Consider the following 20523-nt stretch of genomic DNA (forward strand, 5'->3'; position numbering starts at 1 on the left):
TTTATGCAAAATATGTTCAATACATAATCAGAATTTTGCAATAAAATTCTTCTATGAAGATGAAACTTCGCATGCTACTTATAACAGATTGATTGAATTGCTTTATTACTTCGCTTTCGTGCCACTTTTGGCTAATTTCCGAAGATGGGGATGAGTGATGACCTGATGAAACTGATCAATGGACACACACAAATATCCATGCCCAGGCCGGGATTCGATCCCGCGACCCCTGGCTTCGTAGCGCGATGTGCTAACCACTCCGCCACGGGGGTCGGCTAGTATAATACAGACCCCTGTATTAACTACGGAAGCCCCGTAGCACAGCAATCGAAATTCCTGAATTAACGAGGGGGGGGGGTAGTACAGAAAAATGGCACAACTCACTCACGGTGCACGAAACTTGATTGATTTATTTTACTTCGATCTCTGCCATTTTCGGCTAATCACGAAGTTCAGGATGGTGACAAGAAGAAATGGATGAGGAGGCATAATGTACATAATTATTTGGTGTTTTAAGTCCACTTTATGTACAGTAAGGCTAATCGGGACTGAACCTACAGTTTAAAGTGGGATCCGAACCACTATGTGCCTCCACCAGGTATCGAACTCGGGGCCCCTTGATTACAAGGCGACGACGCTACTACTGAGAATGAAGATGCAATCACACAAACATATACATAGACGACACAACACGAGCCCCACAGAGTCCAGACACCAGAGCCTCGCTAGTCTGCAAAATGCAGTCCAGGGTGTGGAAGAGAGGTTGGCAATTGGATGTCTTCGGAAAGGTTTACCCCTTACACCCCGCGTGAACGAAACTGAAGATGTGATCCATGATTCGTTCCTTCATGCTAGGGCCTTAAACCAGCTGGCATTACAAATGGAAATGTCCTACAATCTCCTTACTCTCCGGACTTGCTTAACTGCTATTGGTTCTTTGGACCTTGCCTCGTGTGATGTAATTGTATTTTTGTTTTGAAGATAACGTTTCTAAACAAGATTCGCCTTTCAGTTAAAAAAAGATAGAAGCTCTGAAGCAACAAGGACCCGTTCGCCACTAACGCGAAACTCGTCTGATAATGAGCAAACACATCACTCAACTTTATTTAGCAGCGTTTGGAATGTGCTTAATTTGGGGGAACCTCTCGATTACATCGCCCATTAATTTTTGAAGCACCGGAATAAGCGAAGCACTCGGAAGACTAAGCTTATCAACTTCAAAGAATTCCTTCTGCAAACACCAAAATCCAGGACGCCTCGAGACGTGATAAACACTGCCAACAGAGCGAGCGCCCCTCACGAAATCCTCATTTCCTATCGGCGGGGAAAGGTAAACACTCACTACTGTCTGGCAACGCTGAGCTCCCTGGCAATTTCAAATACCTCGACTTACAACCGAATTTATGGCTCCAAGATAGCAAGGTTAGGCCAAAGTTCCAAATCACTTTCGCTTCGGCCCAATATTCGTTTTATTCACAGAGGCACGTATTTGGAAACATGCAATTATTTCTTAGTTAAAGACTATGAGCTGCTTTTCTAAATTGGAGGATTGTTAAAATTTGCGACGTACACTATTCCTGTCCAATCAAAGGTCGCAAAGAGTTCCTTACTGCATAAAATGTGAGAATTTCGAGATACAAAGGCACCCAAAAAGAAGCAATTTGCGGAAACAAAAGGCAATGGAGTAATACAGAACTATATCAATAGATGGCAATAGTGTTGCCCACGAGACGAGACTTTGGCCTGTCTCGTCTCGAAAATATTCGTTTGTCTCGGTTCACATGATAAATCTCGTCTCGTCTCGAATTTTTAAAAGCCTGTCCCGTCTCGTCCCGTGGACAACACTAGATGGCAATGGTTTTTCATATTACATATAATAACCATGAATTATTTGCACTACATTTGCTGTAGAAAATGAATTTACAATAATATTTACAATTATACCACCCCAAACAAAATACTACTCTCAGAAGAATAAGGGCATTTTTAATGTTTTCTTCCTGAGGCAATGTGAAGCTCTTACAATATTTGCTGCATGGAGAGTATATATGTAGTACACTAAATAACGGAATAATTGGGATAGTTTGAGGTCGGTTAGTTCATCGAACTATCCAGCCTAACTATTGCCTATTGTTGGGGGAGCAGGAAAAGGTTTATAGTATCATTGCCTTGACTCATCTCACCCAACAGGTCGTTAGGTGCCGGGGCTTGCCCCGAGTTGATAGTTTCCTGGAGATGAGGCCTGCTCGAAAAGGTTTATAGTATCTGGGAATAATAGGGTGTACTAATCAGCATTTGAGCACACGAACTTTACATAATATCTACTGTAGATTGAGACAGAAATTTCATTTGACTACATTTCATTCACTTCTAAATATAAGTCTGAACATTTAAGTTTGCTTAAGTGTCATTTATTTCTTCAAATAACTACACTCTGGCAGTCCAAAATTCAATAATACCCAGTAGGGAATTTGCATGGAGGATATGAATTATGGGTGTCTTAAATTACTTTGCAAACATCCATTCAACAATTCGACTCTGCTTGAGTTTGACGATGACCACGCGGATTTAAGAACAACCTGAAACATTTTCTGACGTTGTTTTGCCTGAAAAGACGCTTAACTTATCCGTTCTAAGCTGGTGCTTTGAAGGCGATGATATCAGTGATGAGGGATCAGTCAGCGATTGTGGTAATGTAGAGCAAAGAGAAGGTGATTCGGAGATTGAACTGGATTGTGATGGACAGTGATGTGAACAGCAGTGACACATAGTACAAGAAAATGGTTGTAAAGTGACAATAAATAGCATATGTAGTGCTAAAGAAATATTTTGGAGATGTTTAATAATTATCATATGTAGGAGTAACTCACAAATACAGCTCAACCGATTCTGTTACTTATCCACGTGCTAACGATGTGGGCAAGAAGGTAAAAACCAGAATTACTGTCTGTAATAAAACTACAAAGATTAACCGACACACTTCTCGCCCCAAACAGACATACGCCAGCGCCACTGCTGCTTGTGTACACTGGACAAGTGGCACAGAAAAAAAATGAACTCAGACTTCGTGACGTGTAAGCCATTTATATCCCATTGTGGATTAAGAATGGATAATCTGTGGCTGAAAGGAATGCAAGTAACACAATAGGCCGCAAAGGACATATGCATTTGTAGCCATGCGAAGACGGGGAGGGAAGAGGGGATGGGGGGGGGGGACTCTCAGCAGCACTGGATGTTATCAGCGAACAGCCAGCTACCCAATCGTATGCCTCAAGGGCGAATGTATTCAACACTTCCAGCATGACGAGTTCTTTAGGAATGCGGTGGCCTCAAGAGAACCCACTTTTTCCCTCTTCTTTTTTATTTTTTTCCCTCCTCAGAGTGCGCCATCAATTCATTCAATGGTGTATTGTGGCTTCACGCACATGGGGGGGGGGGGGGGGAGCCCAGCACAAAACAGTTTTACGGTTCCCTTGAGAGCCCAGTCTCTGCTATTGTACGGAGACAGCAACAAGTAATGTTTTGAGAAAGAAGGACAATGCCATTAATTTATGAATAATTCAATGAAGTCCAAGACAACCAAACGAGAGAGGGCGCATGGGTTTAGTCAAGTACCGAATGAGCCGGGGATGAACAACAATAAAACATTAAAATTGATCTCCTATAAGGTAGGTAAGAGCGACATGTGTCGTTAAATTGTTATTTTTACAAACATGTCTTGTGAAAATAATAAAAAAAAGTGACTAACTCGGTTGAGAAGTGTTCACAGCGTATTTTCTTGGACTCTTCTTCGAAAGGCGTAATATATAATTACAAACATTCTACAATATAACGTTACATTTATGTGAGCTTCCGCGTCACCCAATGAAAAAGCCGCTTTGGCCAGCCCTCCCTGATCCTTAGAGAGCCGTTACGCCATGGATCACGTTTATCCTGTAAATTCTAATATTGCAAGATCGTGAAATATGCACATAAACACACTACCTAATTAAAAATGTCTGTAAGGGTGATACGATACATCCCTAATTCTTGGCCAATGATAAGGTGTTTTTATTAAAGAAAAAGGACGCCAAATCTGAAATTTGAACATGTCTGTACTTACGCACCATGTTCTGTTCCACGTATTGCAGTATTGGGTCACTAACAGCCTCTTCTCAGTATTTACATAGTATTTCACCAATAAGTTTACACACAAAACAATATGGGGGGGGGGCTAATGGCGGGAACTGCGCCATCAAAATTGCGGGGCAGGGTCTTAAAATAATATAAAATGGAACATGTACATACATTTTTATAAAATGTGTGCAAGAAAACGTTTACACGTTGGCACCATGTTACAACATGTTTGATGAGGCAGAGGGTACTCGGAAAATATTTATTTAGATGTTTACTTTAACTGGTTCCAAGTCACTTTTGCTAGATGCACCATATTCTATCAGTTAGATGAAAGAAAGGGAGGTACATCACGCAAAGTGTTCAGTAAAGCTAAAGAAAGTGACTTTCAGTAAGGATAGTAATACACACACTGTCGTAATTAAATACTTTATAGGGAATATGATCTGCGGGAGGGATGCACTATGGGTCCTGGGGGGGGGGGGAGCCTTGAAACAATGTGAGTAAACAGCAATGTCTTTAAACATAATCTTTTCCAATTTAACGTCCCAAGTAAATTAGTAAAATTCTTCGTGTTACAAGACGGCTAGAGAGAGACGAAAAAACAAGTAAGAAATTATTTCCTTAACCTTGTTTCTGCTTCTAGTAAAGGAATTTCCACGCTTTTCGAAGTACCAAGCTACCAGTTAAGCGTCTACCATTGTCCCCTAGAAAACAATGAAATTCTTAATGACTAATTCCTTGAACAATATGTTCGCATCTTCAACATCGACAGGCGCCACTGAACGCATAAAAGAATGGCATAAAATCTGCAGGTAAACTGCTATATACATGAAAAGGGGTGAAGAAAAAATGATTACTGTCAAACCAAGGATTTTTCCACGTCAAACCCAAGAGTGAGTCATCTAGTAGCACGCGAAGCCTGACTCACAGAAATTTCTTCTTCAGTCGCGCATCACAGTAAACCCATATTTTGAAAACCCATAAGCATCGACCAAAATAATCGTATAATAATAGTGTTTTTTTCATTCTTTTGTTTTTTCAGATCGTTACTAGCCTAAAGTATTCTAGTTACTTAATTGGCACAAGAGTCCTGTACATAACAGTATGACACCGGTAGGTATACACATCACGGGAGTTTCTCAAAATAACGCCGTCGCAAAGTAATGTATACCAAGAATTTTGTTTGGCTCTCAGTTCGTACAGGGGTGCCCACAAGAAGTGGGGGATTTTTTTCCTTAAAATAATATAACATTCAACATGTATATAGCCTATAATTTCTAAAATACCGAATACCGTATTTCACCCATAACCGCCGCATCCTTTATTTTTCAGGTGAAAAATTGGTTTACAACCTTTCATCGCGAAATCGTCGCGTCAGATAACGAAAGCAATGATAGCGTCAAAGAATTTCGAACACATAAGACTAAATTTTTAAAGTCCGTACATCGCAACACTGCAGTAAATTTTCTCAAACTTAATTAATATTTGAACTAAAACGCACAAATCAATAACTTATGTGTTAACTTTCCTTTAATAGGGCAGTGGTTCCCAAAGTGTGAATCCTTTCTAAAAGAAATATGTATAATACCTCGTTGGAAAGGGTATATATGATCAAGGATTTCGGATATGCACGATTTAGGGTGAGGAAACAATTGGATGTTGAAAAAAACAACATAGTATTAAGTTTGTAGCACCTCCATTATAAATGAAACGTAATGAGCTTAATTTATGGTGCAGAATACCACTGTACTTTTAGAAGCACTTCCCAAATCCACAAACAATAAATTACTGTGAAAGTAAATAAAGTGTAAAGTAACCTAACGAAAATAATTTCTAGTTATAAAAAAATAAAGTTTAATATCCAACAATAAAATAAAAATCATAAACACGGATAAAAACACAAAGTAAAGAAAGTGATTCCTCGTGGAAATTGGCATATATATCCACGTTAAGAAGCACGAGTTGGACCTGGCAATACTGCGTGTTTACAACATACAGAAAAGCAGCTATGATAAGTAATGTAAGAAAGTTTTTTTTTCTTCTTCACAGAACGGAAACTTCTAAGTGAAAAATGCACAGTGGCAACTCGAAGCATGAAATAAGTACTATTAGAATATATTATTTAAACGTCGAAACGGAAAAACATCAGGATTACTTATACAGTATCGCCTTTGCATTTTTCTCATTTTGACTTTTTTGCCACTTTAGCAAATTTCGACGATGATGGGACACTCACATTCCAGACCGGGACTCGAAACCGAGAACTTCGGTGGTGAAACCGTGATTCGACCACTGAACGATCTAAACTGACAAGAATGCAAGTTTCTTCTGTTGTAAAACCGGAGGTGTGAAATGATTGACAAACGGAAAAGGCGTTATTAACGGAAAGCTCTTGTAGGCCAAATTGGTACCTGTCAAAATAATACCTATCTTCACTGAATGCCACGCTGCCTACGTCATTATGCGGACATGAATTATGTAATTGACGTCCTTGTAAATGGAATGAGCAATGCAGCGAAGCTTACGAAGGGCTGTGTTTCGTTGCAAATTTTCAAAGGAAACTGGTGACTTCACAGCATAAGGAGGATTCGTCTTGTAACTAAAAATTATCACGCATGCAAGCCAAAGTGGGTACTGTGTGACTCATGGAACTGAACCGATGCTAATGAAAAATGAACATCAGTCATTAGACGTCGCTCGTTACTTTCAAGGAAGTAGTCACACTGTTGAACGAATCTTATCCACAGTATGATGTATATAGCAAGTTGCTGACACTCCTATATACCCAGAGATAGGCCGCGCTACCCCTTTCTACAGTGGGGTGGGGGTCAGCAGGTATTAAATACGTTTGTCAACATAGAGTGAAAAGAAAGCTTAAGTGTCATACATGCTGGTACAGTGGCGGCGATTGGGTTCCAAAGCCGGGTGGAGGTGCCAAAACTTGGGGGGGGGGGGGGTCAAATACAGTATTTTCCCTTCGTAGATAAGGTTTAGCTCTGTGCAAAAATGGCGAAAAGTGGGGCAACTGCCCCCTAATCGCAGCCACTGTGCAGGTATAATACTGAATATACACCATATTTGATATATGAAGGGTGAATGGGAGTTCTGTAGCTAACCCTCTTATTGTTAACACTGCAGTGTATGAGGGCCTCCGTGGTGGAGTGGTTAGCACATCGCGCTACAACGCCAGGGATCTCGGGTTTGAATCAAGGACTGCACATGGGGTGTTCCTTGTGAGCGTTCCTTCACCAGTTTCATCATATCACTCGTACCCATCTTCGCGATGGCCAAAAGTGGCAGAAAAGCGAAGTAAAATAGACCAAACAATCAATCTCTGCGGTTTATGATCATTTTGTGGAAATAATGCACAAGATAAATAATCGCTAAAAATGGCACAGCTGAAACGAATATGTTTATAATTTAAGTGTAATTTTAGAAAGCACAAAAAAAGAAAGAACGGCTAAAAACAGCTCAAAATTTATAAACGGAGCATGTGTGTTGGATGCTACAACCCTGCCAAAGAGAAAGATTTTACGTCATCCTTGCAACAATAAATAAGAATTACGTTGAAGGGCATCTGATATATAAATAATCAACCCTGCCTTACGTCATGAATGAAAATAAAGTGAATGAGAACCAGGCTTTCCTCAACTGGAAGCCTGCATTTGTGTGTGTGTGCTTGGGTTAAGAAGTCATAATGCTTACTACACCCACCATATGACCGTGCAGTACAAGTTACGATCGGTTGAAAAGGATAACTCGACACTGCTTGACCAGACATTCATGAATGCATGGCAATTGGTCAGTGAGGGGGAAGTTGAAAGGGGGGGAGGCGGTCGATATCCACGTAGAGGGCCATAAAAAAGTAATGAAACGCTGTGAGGGGCGGGAGGAATGAACTGTATACTACGAACATCCCGTCTCCTATAGCCACTGGGGTTGGACCATGGAGGTATAAGGGGGGGGGGGGGGAATAAAAGCACTGGGGCTTCCCCAGTTCTCTTCAAGGGGATGTTCCCCACGGCGTGCCTCTCGAAAAAGCAGATGGTCGGTGTCAACAATTGACATGGAGTTCATTCCTTGGCATGCATGCGTTCAAGCTGAAATGTGAAGCTTCTATGGCAAGGACGGTGCTGCAAAAACATGCTTTTTACTGGTGCTGCAGGTAAAAGTCAATGTTTTCCACCTGTCCTTGCATAAAATGCCAAGTATTAACATGTCAATGATGTGTACACAAACGGTACAAGTCGAAAACTAGTATCGGAAGTGAACGTAGGAGAAGCACGTGTGTAATTTATGAGAGTGGGGCACCAGTACAAAGGTTAACTTCTGCCACATTTGACCGTGTAAGTACAGTTTATGCACAGGTGGAACTGGATCTGCAGTGGGGTCCGAAACACCGTAAGTACACTAGCCAGTAATTGTTAGTAAGGTCTGAAAAACCGTACTGCACATGTGTGTACTTTACAAGGCTGAATCACTGGAGGGGGGAGGGGTTCGTTCCTCCAACGACCATAACAGCGACACTTTTTTCTTTCAGTCACTTAATTTTTCCGTGTAACCTGTCAGGAATGTCAATTATGAACTGTCACTTTACAAAAACAAAATAATAAATGTAATAATCTGCTTACCTGTTGCCAATGTTCCTCCAGTGATGGCTGAGCTGAGAAGTACCCGGTGTCATGAATGTCTTGCAATTCCCGGAATATACTTCCACTGGGTAACACATCCATGGTGTCTGGATACGGAAAAACTTCCCACCAAAAAAACAACACTTTGAAGCTCTTTTAGTAAACCAAGCCGTCGACAAAAAACTATAATGGCAGCTTGTTCGCGTGTTAATTAGTAAAAAAAAAAAGCACTATACACTCAGTTGGGGCGTCCGGTTCACTTTCAATTAAAGGGGAGGGTGTGAGAATCAACGTGCTTAAGGGGAAGACAATGCACACGACGTTAAAAATATATATACCAAAACTAGAAAAAAAAAGAAAATTTGAAAATGACACACAGCTGATGTTATAGTAGGCCACTATTCTGCATAGGGACGTAAACGAAAAAAAAATACAAACAGACTAAAGATCCACTAACATAACTACACACTTAAGTAGGCTTTCTTCTGGCTACGACGTTCTTGAGCGGAAGTTGTTTTATCTGTGGTACAGCACAGTAACGGCGCGCCTCCTTCCTTCCACAGATACAACAACATACGATCTTGCGAGGGTACGAAACACCGCTATGACAACACTAGTCGCCGGCGGTCCATCTGACAGTTTACGTGTACCGCCACACAATATACAGAATCCCACGGATGTCGAACAACCATACACACATGCGAATCCAAGGACACTCGTCTGTGGAAAGTGTTATTTTCACGTCCACCTAGTCGAAAGAGGAACCCAACATCAGGCGGCTACACCGCGAACGCTTCTGTCTACACGCACTGGCACGGCAACGCAGCGTATCGTCGGTCGTTCGCTCCCGGTCGACTAGTTGAAGCTTTCGAAAATGTCCGTGTGGCGGCGCTCAATGACGAGCGTTGCGCGCGAGCCAATGGAAGATCACGTTCCGGAGCTCTCAGAGACGGGCTCCACGATTGGTTCATTCGCTGCCATGTCGTCCCGCTTAGTAAGATCGGCGACCATTGGGTAATATTACTTCCTCGAGGCACATTTTCCTAATATGGACGTTGTTTCTTTTACATCTTCTCTTCTTTTTTCTCTTTCTCCATGCTTAGAGAAAGATCAGGGAAGTGTATCCAACTTCAGGTTTCTTTGACGTTGTCTGGAGTATCTGGAAACGTACTGCGCAGACAAGCCACATTTTGTGGGAAATCACGTGGAGACTTGTCTCTTATTTGGTTTTCTGCCTCCGTAAAGTTGATCGCAGCGATGAGGATGCTTAGGTGAAAGTGATGAAGGAACAGTGGCGGCGTCAGACCTTTTACTGTGGGCGGCCACGGAATGGTTGGAGAATACATACGTGTGTTAGGTTTGGTGTATGGATGCCAGCTTAAGTTTTCGAATGAGACACTGTGACGTAATGTTTACCTAACATCATGGGCGAGAAAAACGATAACAAGATAGAGAATGAGAGAATATCCGAATCTCGGATTCTAGTTTGATTGATTTGTTTTATTTTACTTCGCTTTTCTGGCATATTTTTTTCTAATCGCGATGAGGATAGGTGATGCTATGATGCACGTGATGAAGGAACACTCACAAAGAACACCCGTCCAGACCTGGATTCGAACCCGCTACCCCTGGCATGGATCCTAGGTCGGATATCCGGAGCCCGAGTCCCGAATACGATGTTCGAATCCACCAGCATTCTAAATCAGATAATCAAATCTTCAATCCCGGATAAGATATTGAAATTCCTAATCCAGGATCCGAAACCGAATTTTCTTATTCCGATTGTGTCCTATATATCTTACTTCCTGCGTGTCATCTTTAAATAACTATACATTTTAACAATTAAACTGATTGTCAATTTGAATTTGAATTTGAAATTAAAATTTTGGGTGCGTCAGCACTAAGGCTATTCTGAACCCGTCACACTATCATAACAAAAATAAAATCGTGTCTGAAAACTGAAATATCCTTACCTTGGTTAAAAGCTGAGGCTGTAAAGAGGCACTCAGCACGCAATTACGAGCTCCACTGAAATGAAGAAAATCGTATTTATTTGAGTCCTAGGTCTGGTAATCAGAAGTAAAAAATAAGTCTCCGTCATCGCCTTGTAATTCAAGGGGTGCCTGGTTCGATACCAGGGAGATGCACATAGTGGTTTGGATCAAATAAGACGCCATGAAATTAATATTATTTGCTACGAAATGTTGAAGAAAACAATACAAAATAAAACAAACTAGTTTTTCTTCAACGCCAGTCGAGGTTAAACTTGTGGTCAAATGTTAACCAACAAAAAAGAACGCTTCCTGTCACAGTATGGCTTTGTCCGGATTTCACTGAATGCCACAAATGAACAGAAACTGAACGCAAAAAAAAAACAGTACATTATTCTAGATACACATCCTGAAATTGTGCATTTATAAGCAATCTTAAAGTTATCGATATTATATTAATCTGAAAGAAATTCATATAAGATGCTTCAACACAAATAAAACGTGTTATTTCTTCAACGTCAGTCAAGGTTAAACTTATGGTTAAACGTTAACCAGCAATAAACAAGGCTTGCTGTCATGAAAGCGAAAAATAGTAGCCTACACGAAATTCTAGAGAAAGATTATTGGGAAAAGCAAATAGAGACACAGATATTAAACTCTAGAGAAAGTTATTTGCAGAACGAAACTGATGCACAGTCTCAAAATGTGCATTTATAAGCACTCTTAAAGTTATCGATAATTATATTAACCTGAAAGAACTTTACACAAGATGTTTCAATCGAAGAAAACTTGTTTCTCTTCAACGTTAGTCGATTTTAAACTTACGTTAAATGTGAACCAACAAAACACAATGCTTGTTGTTACAGAAAATTATTTAGAAAAATGTACATGGAATTCCAGAAAAATGTATTTACGGAACCAAACAGAAGGACAGTCTCGAAATGTACATTTATAAACTAGACGTGTTATCGATATGATAACCAGAAAGGACTGTATAGAAAATGTTTCAACACAAAGAAAACTTTTTTTTTTATCAACGTCAGTCGAGGTTAAACTTACGGTTAAATGTTAACCAATAAAAAACGATGCTTGCTGTCACAGTACGGCGTTGTTCGGATTTCACAGAATGCCACAAATGACAGAAAATGAAAGCGGAAAACCTATTGCTGAGACGATACAAATAAAAAAGCGATGTTCTCAGCTTGGCAGCCGGACTCTTTTTTTTCCTTTTTATCTCCTGGTGTGCGGTATCCTTTTTCCAAAACCTCCGTCGCGCAACCTTATTGGCAGAGCACAGAGCGGGGTTTGACTCCCAAGAGCCCGAAAGGAGCCTTTGACCGAATTAAAAACTTGGCTGCCTGGCGGGAGAGCCGGAGGGGGGAAAGGGGTGGGGGGGGGGTGGCTGACTGCTTCGTTTCAGGCCGAGGGAGGTCCCAGAATCCCTCTCTCTCTCTCTCTCTCGTTTTTGCTGGGGAAAAACTCAATTTTGACGGCCTCCTGAAAGGGAATTGATGGAGAGTTAAAGCCGGGCCAAGAGCAGAGAAGGAGAGAGTGATCACAGAGGAAGAATGGCCGGGAATAACAATATTTTATCCCGCCGACCTTTTCCAATCATCAACAGTTTTCAGAACACTGCACAAAACCCAACGTTGCACGAAGCATGATTCACATCTCGTGGACTGTTTCGAGCCCCGTACATTTCAGAGACCAGGATAAAGAGAAAGTTGGAAATATATTAATGGGTAAGGGTTATAATAAAGATACACACGTTATGATTTGAGTGTCTTGTACCGTAATAATGAGTTGTCACCATCTCAACTTCAACAGTGGCGCAGTAACGCTACAGGGGTGTCTACCTCCGAACATTTTTGGGAGACGGTACAGTACTTCCCTAGATCCTTTGATCTGAATTGTACACCTTGTATCCCGTTCCTGAAAGAATCGTTTCTGAAAGCTAAACGCCAAAAAAAGTTAACTTTTTGTACATTACATTCCTATTCATAAAAACAAAATCACCGTCAACCTATTATACAGAGTATTTCCTGACATTCGCTACGAGACTCGGCGGCAAGCGGCCCGGCATCAGTGCTTGTCTTTCCCGGTGAACGGGTCCGCGACAGTCGCTTATATTAAACCTCGTAAAAAAGTTTAGAGTAACAGGGTCAGTTCTGAATAAAAATGTAAAGAAAAATGGGGAAATAAAGTATACAAAGACAATCCGCACACCATCCGTGAGTTAAAAGAGAGTATTGTACGAAAAATCGGGAGAACTACAGTAGACGAACTTGCACGTGAAAATGCCAATTTCTTTTGGAGATGCCAGGAATGTGTTGCAGCAGAGGGACATCATTTTCAACACCTTCTGCAGTCAAGGTTAGTACACAATATGAAAACTGTAATTTTAATAGCCGACTCTAGCGACTGTCGCTGACCCGTTCACCGGGAAAGACAAGCGCTGATGCCGGGCAGCTTGCCGCCAAGTCTCGCAGCGAATGTCAGGGAATGCTCTGTACAAGGTGTGGTATTAATTATACACCACTCAATCTGTGCTTTTCGTTTGATTGGTTGTTTGATTTGGTTTACTTTACTTTACTTTTCTGCCAAATTTGGCTAATCGCGAAGGTGAAGATGAGTGATGATATGATAAAATCGGTGAATAGACTAACAAAGAACACCCATGCTCAGTCCAGGATTTGAACGCGGCACCCTTGGCCTCGTAGCGCGTTGTGCTAACCCTTCCGCCACGGAGGTCGGCAAATCTCTTGGAGACTTTACACGCAAGTAGGAACTATTTAAAATAAGTGTAAAATGGTTCCTGAATTGTACGTTTTCAAAACGTGTTAAAAAGTAGCTTGAAAATAGCCATAATTTCAAAAAAATATCTTGTGAATATTGCTTTTTTTTATGTCAGTACAAAGTTATGCAAATTTTATTTTAACAGTTGAGACTTGTATGGCCTGTTCTAAAATGGAATGACCATATTTGAACTCCGGTCCTGGATTCGGTAAGTGGTGCAGTTACACACTGGTTCGGATCGCACTTTAAATTGTAGGTCCAGTCCCGATTAGCCTTTATCTGCACAAGATGGACTTAAAAACAAGCTCAATCATGTTCTATGTAGGTGTTTACATCCAAATTAAAAACTGAATAATAAACCATGAAACTCAAAGTCTGTATGATCTCAGAGAAAATGTCTGAAATATATTTATAGCATTATTTATATTCGTCAGTTATCTGTACATATATCTATCACCCATACTCATGATGATATTTTTTTTTTACTCAGGAGTAACCTGTGACAGTTAAAGTAAATATTTGTACCGTACTTATATAATATCCATTGGCTTACATATATGAACCAATGCATCATTCCTATTTATTAATCGCACATTGACTTAAAAATCTAAAAAGTGTTGCCATGAGCAATCCTTGCATGATATCATTTCCTTCGTTCTCCACACAAAACAAAGAGGAATGTGCCCTTTGCAAGATGACATCATAGACTTAAGCAGCTTTCGACTTTGAGAGCAAGAGTCAGTGGAGGAATTTTGAATCAACACTTGTGATAAGGCAAAGGCTTAAAAATTGTATATTTACTCGCACAGACGCGGCAAGTCGAGATAAGGTTTTCCACGAAGTGTTTTACTAAACAACCAACTGGTACAGATTACTGACTTCCTGACATTGAAATGTTGAATGAGGAGGCGGTTTATCAGTAAATATCCCTTTCGACATCAAAGACGACAGGAGGCAATTGATAAGGTTACGTCATGATCAAATTGACATCGATAAATTTATGTTTTACTGACGGCCACCAGTCCCCATATATTTTGTTTTTAGCTATTTGCAAAAGTATACATTGTTACACCCTTGTATATTTGCGCAATATTTGATAATGAAATTGTATGATACTAGAAAAATCATCCTATTGAATATTTATTTAGTAACCTTTGCTTGATTTTAGGAATTTTCTGATGTTGTAATATTAGCTTTTCAAGAGTCTTTATGTATTCAAGTTCAAATAACTGATTAATGTAAATATGTTCAATAATAATTCTGCCCTTCGGTGCAAGATAATAGTAACTCCCAATTCAACAAAAATGAAGCTGTAAATGTTTTTGTACACCTGCATGGGCCAACTTATCTCTCTGTTTTATCAGTATTCGCAAATAGCACTGCCATCTATGTTTCGTAACGTGCACTAAATTATACAATCCTTGCCTTGAGGTAATATGGCCAATATGCTGGGGAAACTTGTAAGGTCGGCTTTAGACAAAAGCATTTTCATTAACACTTTTGCTAGCATAAATGCTACGTAAATGCTTCCAAAAATCTTATAAAAGATAGTACTTTACACGGAAGAATTTCATGTAACTTTTCGGCTAGCTCTTGCGATCACAATAATAACATATACAGCATGAAAGGCACATCGAGTTACACCATGTATTGCGAGTGCACGTGTTCACAATTGAAACAACTAAAATATTCTTCCATACGTGTACAGTAAACGTTGTAAAGTATGTATTTAAGCAGTGCCATTGCTTTTGTACCTAATAACGTTTTATACGAAACGTTATTCCTCTCGGTTAAATAGTTATAGGCTTTTAAAACTGTGAAGTGGTACATTGTTTACATCTCACGCGGCCGCCATTACACCTTCACTCGTGACCTAGAGGTCGCTTCTGATTGGTTATGCTACGAAAAATTCTACGGAACTAGAGCCGGTTCTATCCTTGAGAAATGCCATGAAATATGCCATGGCATCTGAAAAGCCATAAGATTTTTCATTTTACACGGTAGCTTAGTAATGTTAAGAAAAATGCTAACGAAAATGCTTTCGTCTAAATCGGGCGTTTCTATCGAAACAATTGGAATTGGAAAGTGCATTTCTGGAAGACATAAGTTATTGTGAAGATAATGATTCATCGTACAAACCGGCAAACAATCGGAAGTTCCACAGACAATGCAGAAAGCGCGTGTGTTAGGTTTTTCCTACATAGTTATCAGTGGCGTCTCGTCCCTTGGGGCTTCCGGGGCTTCGCCCCTAAAGAAAAACGGACGTATTCACGTAATTATCAATCACCATAACGCATAACTATCACACAGTCTTTTAAGAGGCGATTTTTACCCACGTAAATTCATCGTCTGCTGCAATGGATACGACAGCGCTCCTAGCGGCATTGATGTCAATTATCGCTTTCCGGGGCACGTCGCAAAGGAAGGCGTGGCCTACACCAATCTACGCTACAGTGAAGGTCACGTGCTAGCAGAGAGAGGAGGGGAGAGTGCAATGGATTTGAGTGCTGATTCGGGGCTAGCTCCGTTACGTCGCGTTCGATCTCGCCTGTTGTTCTGTAGTGTTTTGGTGGCTTTCATTCGCTATATTTGAGTGAGTTTGGCAGGGTTGATGTTCGAACACAAATTGATGAAGGACATAGGCTGTCAATTACAAGAGACAATGAAATTGTCCGGAAAAATAGGCATATATTAAATAGAATTATCGATTGCTTAAAATTCTGTGGTCGACATGAACTTGCTCTACGAGGACATAATGAAAGAGAACAATCTTTAAACAGAGGCATCTTCCCAGATTTATTATCCCTTCATAGAAGAGGTAACTTCGTGTTCTTTGTTGTAGTGAAGAGTTGAAAAACATAAACTCTATGAGTAGATTGCATTCATTTTTTATTTAAAATTATTTAGAGGGTACTTTTTCAAAAACAGTAAAAATGAGAAACATAGTTTTAATAACTCCAGTGACAACAGCTGAATCTGAACGATGTTTCAGCACATTGAAGCGTATTAAAACCTGCTTAAGAAATGCAATGGGACAAGACAGACCAAATGCCTTGTCACTTGCTTACAATAGAGATAGAATACATTTCAAACATAGAGGGCTTCAACGAGAAAGTAATAACAAAATTTGCTGAGCAGAAGAACAGGAGTCAACGTTCGTAGAAAGGTATGTTTCACAACAATACCTGTTTCTTTTATAATCATGTGAATTGTCATTATATTTTAAATTCTTTAAAAAAATAAGTCCTGTTTTGTAGTTTAGAAGATAAATACCCGTTTCTTTGTAATTCATGTAATTTGTCATTACATTTTAAATTCTTTCAAAAAAGTAAGTCCAGTTTTGTAGTCTAGAAGAAAAAATACCTATTTTTTGTAATTCATGTGAATTGTCATTATATTTTAAATTCTTTAAAAAATAAGCCCCGGCCAAAATTGAGGCTACGAGACGCCACTGATAGTTATTCCACTAGTTGTCACATACATTATACCGAGAAAAAAAGGAAATACCATTATCTAGCTCCTGAATTACTTGAAAATTGTTTCTGTGTTGTCATCGCAGATCGTCTCCAATGGCCTTATACCAGTGATTCTCAATCATCGTGATACCACAGTTCGGTAAATTCGATTTTTAAAAGTCCCATCAATTTTACTAGTAAATAGCTACCGATTTTTTTAAAAAAAAACTTTACACGTTAATCAATGTGTAGTCTTGAAATTTTATATTAATATGAATAAATCATGGAATAACATAGTGTATTAGTCCGATTATTATCTAGGCTTGCTGACATTATAAAATTTGATTTAAATAAGTTGACTGGATCTAATGGAATCTTTTATTTTCATTCGGTCCAATATCATTAAATTAATTTGGTAAGTGATGATTTTAATTGGCATGATCCGTTTCTGACATCGAAAAATTCCAATTAATCAGAATATTTCCATTTCAATATATTTCCTATTGAAAATTGCTGAGTAAAACTAAATTGCCCGAACCGCGAACGAAATACCATTATTTCAGGTGCTTGCCAGTTCGGGCTGCAAGTCGCAAACTTCAGGAGAACCTCTCGAAGCCCCGTGTAATTGACGCCATGCCCGGCGGTTGAGAATCTCCACAATGCTCCCCATGCCATGAATGATGAATAACTGCAAACATAACAAGTTTCAGAAATAGACTTTTCGTCATGACCGCCATTTTGATGACGTCATTAGAGAGAATCGAGCGTTTAAAAACTTGGGACCTGGGGCATTTTACGCAGGTTCAGGGATGAATGTAGTATTCGCACCTCAAAGGGCATGTTCTCCGCCAGAAGTGAAATATTTTCCGGCAATTCGACCCCACTACCAAGAAGAAACGTCAAAGTAAATGTAGACACAATCAATGGACGAGGTATAAACGGAACCAGTGGGTGATTAGCTATGAACTGCAAGGAAACGGTGAAAGCAGCTGTTCCTGGTGAAGACTGTATCTGTCCAGAAAATACTTCAAAGAACTGACTCCCAATCGAAGAGAAAAGCTATTTGAGGAGTTTAGGAAACTTCGATATTTTGGCCTCCAAAATTTATACCTCTAGGAACAATATGGAAATTATAAGAAATGTAAGAAAGCCTTTCTAAGTAGTTTAGGTTTACTAGAGGAAAGAGTTGAAAATCTAAAAAAGTTCAAAATGAATAACGAAACCACACACACACACCCTCGACATAAACAAGGACAACATGCAACAGAAGTGAACAAAATTCCAGATTAAGATATTCCATTTGTGAAGAAGCATATAGAATCATTTCCTTCATACCAGTCTTATTATTCAAGATGCAGTGGTTAAACACAGAGAAGATGCTTAGAAACTCAACTAAATGTGATTAAATGAAATCCAAGAAATGAATCGCTACTTTAGAGTAATTCTCCTGGGTGCTTGCACTCTCCGCGAGACTACCACGTGCGCTGTACTCATTTCTGAACGTTCTATCTGAGCCACAAATCATGGGTGTCAGGATAAGTGATAAATGCAGGCTAAAAACAGCTCCTCCCCCCTGGTATCGGTTCATAGTTTTCTATCTAAATCCAACGGAATTAAGTTGAGAAATTGTGAAAGCAGGGCTTGAGGTAGTATTTACTAGCGTAAATTCCGCGGCTTGGATGTCGCCGATAATTTTTATTGTGGTTCAAACAAGAATCTTCGTTTTTTGTCAAAATATGTTGTTTCGCTTTTATGACATAGTTATAGCCAGAAAATTATTGTTGTGTCATTTTGTGCACCCACTTGCACAGTGACATGAAATTTTGATAAATATTTCGTGGACTCGACTCATAATTTTTGACTACAGCTTAAATTCTGTGCTGAGAGAGCTCTTTGATGGTTGACGCTAGCCCACACTCGAGCGTTCGCAATGGAATATCATTTTAATGTGACAATAATCGTAAACACGTACATGTAAAATATCCATCCTGGCAGTTTCAGCCCACAATCATCTATTTGCCTGTTCGAGCGAAGAAGCTCTCGATTCCTTATGCTATCTAGCGTCATCCGTGCGAACTATTTGGCGCTCGAGCGAAATGCTCTTCCTGCACCACTCTAGTTCAGGCCTACCTATTGGCTTTTCATTTGGTGACGCATGGTCAACGCATCACGTGTTTTCTGGCTTTAGAGACCGCAGCCTGCTATTACTGCTTTCAAGTTGCTCTTGAAATAGCCTATCTTCACGATGCCAAGAAAATTTAGGAACTTTCATCTGAATCGAACCCGGGACCACTCGCATCACTGACCAGAGAACTGGCAGCTGACTCTGTGACCGAGAGCGAGTTTCGAAGTTCATGGGTTCTAGTCCCGGCCTGAGCATGGGTGTTCTTTGTGAATGTCCCTTCATCAATTTCCTCTAATCGTCACTCACATTCGTCGTAGCGATTAGCCAAATATAGCAACAATCGGCACTAAATAACAAAAACATTAAGGGGAACCAGTGCCAATATGTAGTGGATAACTTGTGCACGCTATCGTATAATTTGTATAGTCGACGCGCTAGCTACGTTAACGACCGGCTGGCTTTGAAGTCCACGGAGCGCGCCCACCACCTGCAACATACACTCTCAACCCACATTGTTGCCACACATGTACTCTACGTCACCTTGTCCCTCCGCCTTCCCACGGTCTCCACATTGAAGTTGCAAAGTACGTCCACGTGGAGTAGACGAGCAGAATGACAGCTGCGCCCATTGGCTGAAGGTTGAATGTGATTGGATGAAAACAACTCGCCCGTTATTTATCCCCACCCACGTTCGTGGCGGCAGCTCTCTTCAGATCTTGGACGTTAACGAAGTAAACGCGTTGTCTATGCACACGAGGTTTTGCGCTAATTTGTAATTCAGAATGGTTGTGGCAACTTCACATTAGCCCGACCACCTGCTCGAAACCGATCAAAACCAGTGCCAATATGTAGTGCATAATTCGTTTTAATTTGTGCACCCTCCTCTAAGGAAGTAGTAGCATTAGAACTTCTTATATCAGTGGTAACACGATTGAGCCTTGTTTCCATGACAGAAAAAATACTACATACGTTGACTAAGGCAGTTTATATTTCAGTAAAAAACAACAACAAAGCAACAAACAAAAAACAAAAAACAACGTGATGTTTCAACCCTCTGTCAGGGTCTTCCTCAGAGTTGAAACCATTGATTTTAGTTTGGTTTCAAGTCTGATAGAGGGTTGAAACGTAACGTTGTTAAGTTATTATTATTATTATTATTATTATTTACTGAAATATAGACTGCCTTGGTCAGCATACGCAGTGATTTTCTTAGATAACACAGGGTTCTTTAAGGTTCAGGAACACATAAGTTCTATTGAGTTCCGAAAATGGACCGGAACCTTTTTCTCGCACAATTTAAATTCGGTCCAAGTTGCGTATTGTTTGACTTCAATACGGGACTTGGACCTGATTTAAATTGGTCCGGAAAAAAGGTTCCTGAACCATATTTAAATTCATTCGCAAAAAAG

At 40.1% G+C, this 20523-nt stretch overlaps 1 protein-coding gene across 1 annotated transcript in view; it reads right to left on the reverse strand.

Moving 5' to 3' along the window:
• LOC145987665 (Krueppel-like factor 6) overlaps positions 1 to 9592 on the reverse strand; it is a 757584-nt gene extending 747992 nt beyond the window's left edge. The window contains exon 1 of the mRNA XM_083122189.1: positions 8748 to 9592. Coding sequence (XP_082978315.1) covers positions 8748 to 8849 — 102 coding nt within the window. The 5' untranslated portion in view covers positions 8850 to 9592. The remainder of the gene's footprint in view (positions 1 to 8747) is intronic.
• Between the last annotated feature and the right edge of the window lie 10931 nt (positions 9593 to 20523).

The sequence above is a fragment of the Lepisma saccharinum genome, chromosome 5 (genome assembly GCF_977018435.1).
Source record: "Lepisma saccharinum chromosome 5, izLepSacc3.1, whole genome shotgun sequence".
NCBI lineage: Eukaryota > Metazoa > Arthropoda > Insecta > Zygentoma > Lepismatidae > Lepisma > Lepisma saccharinum.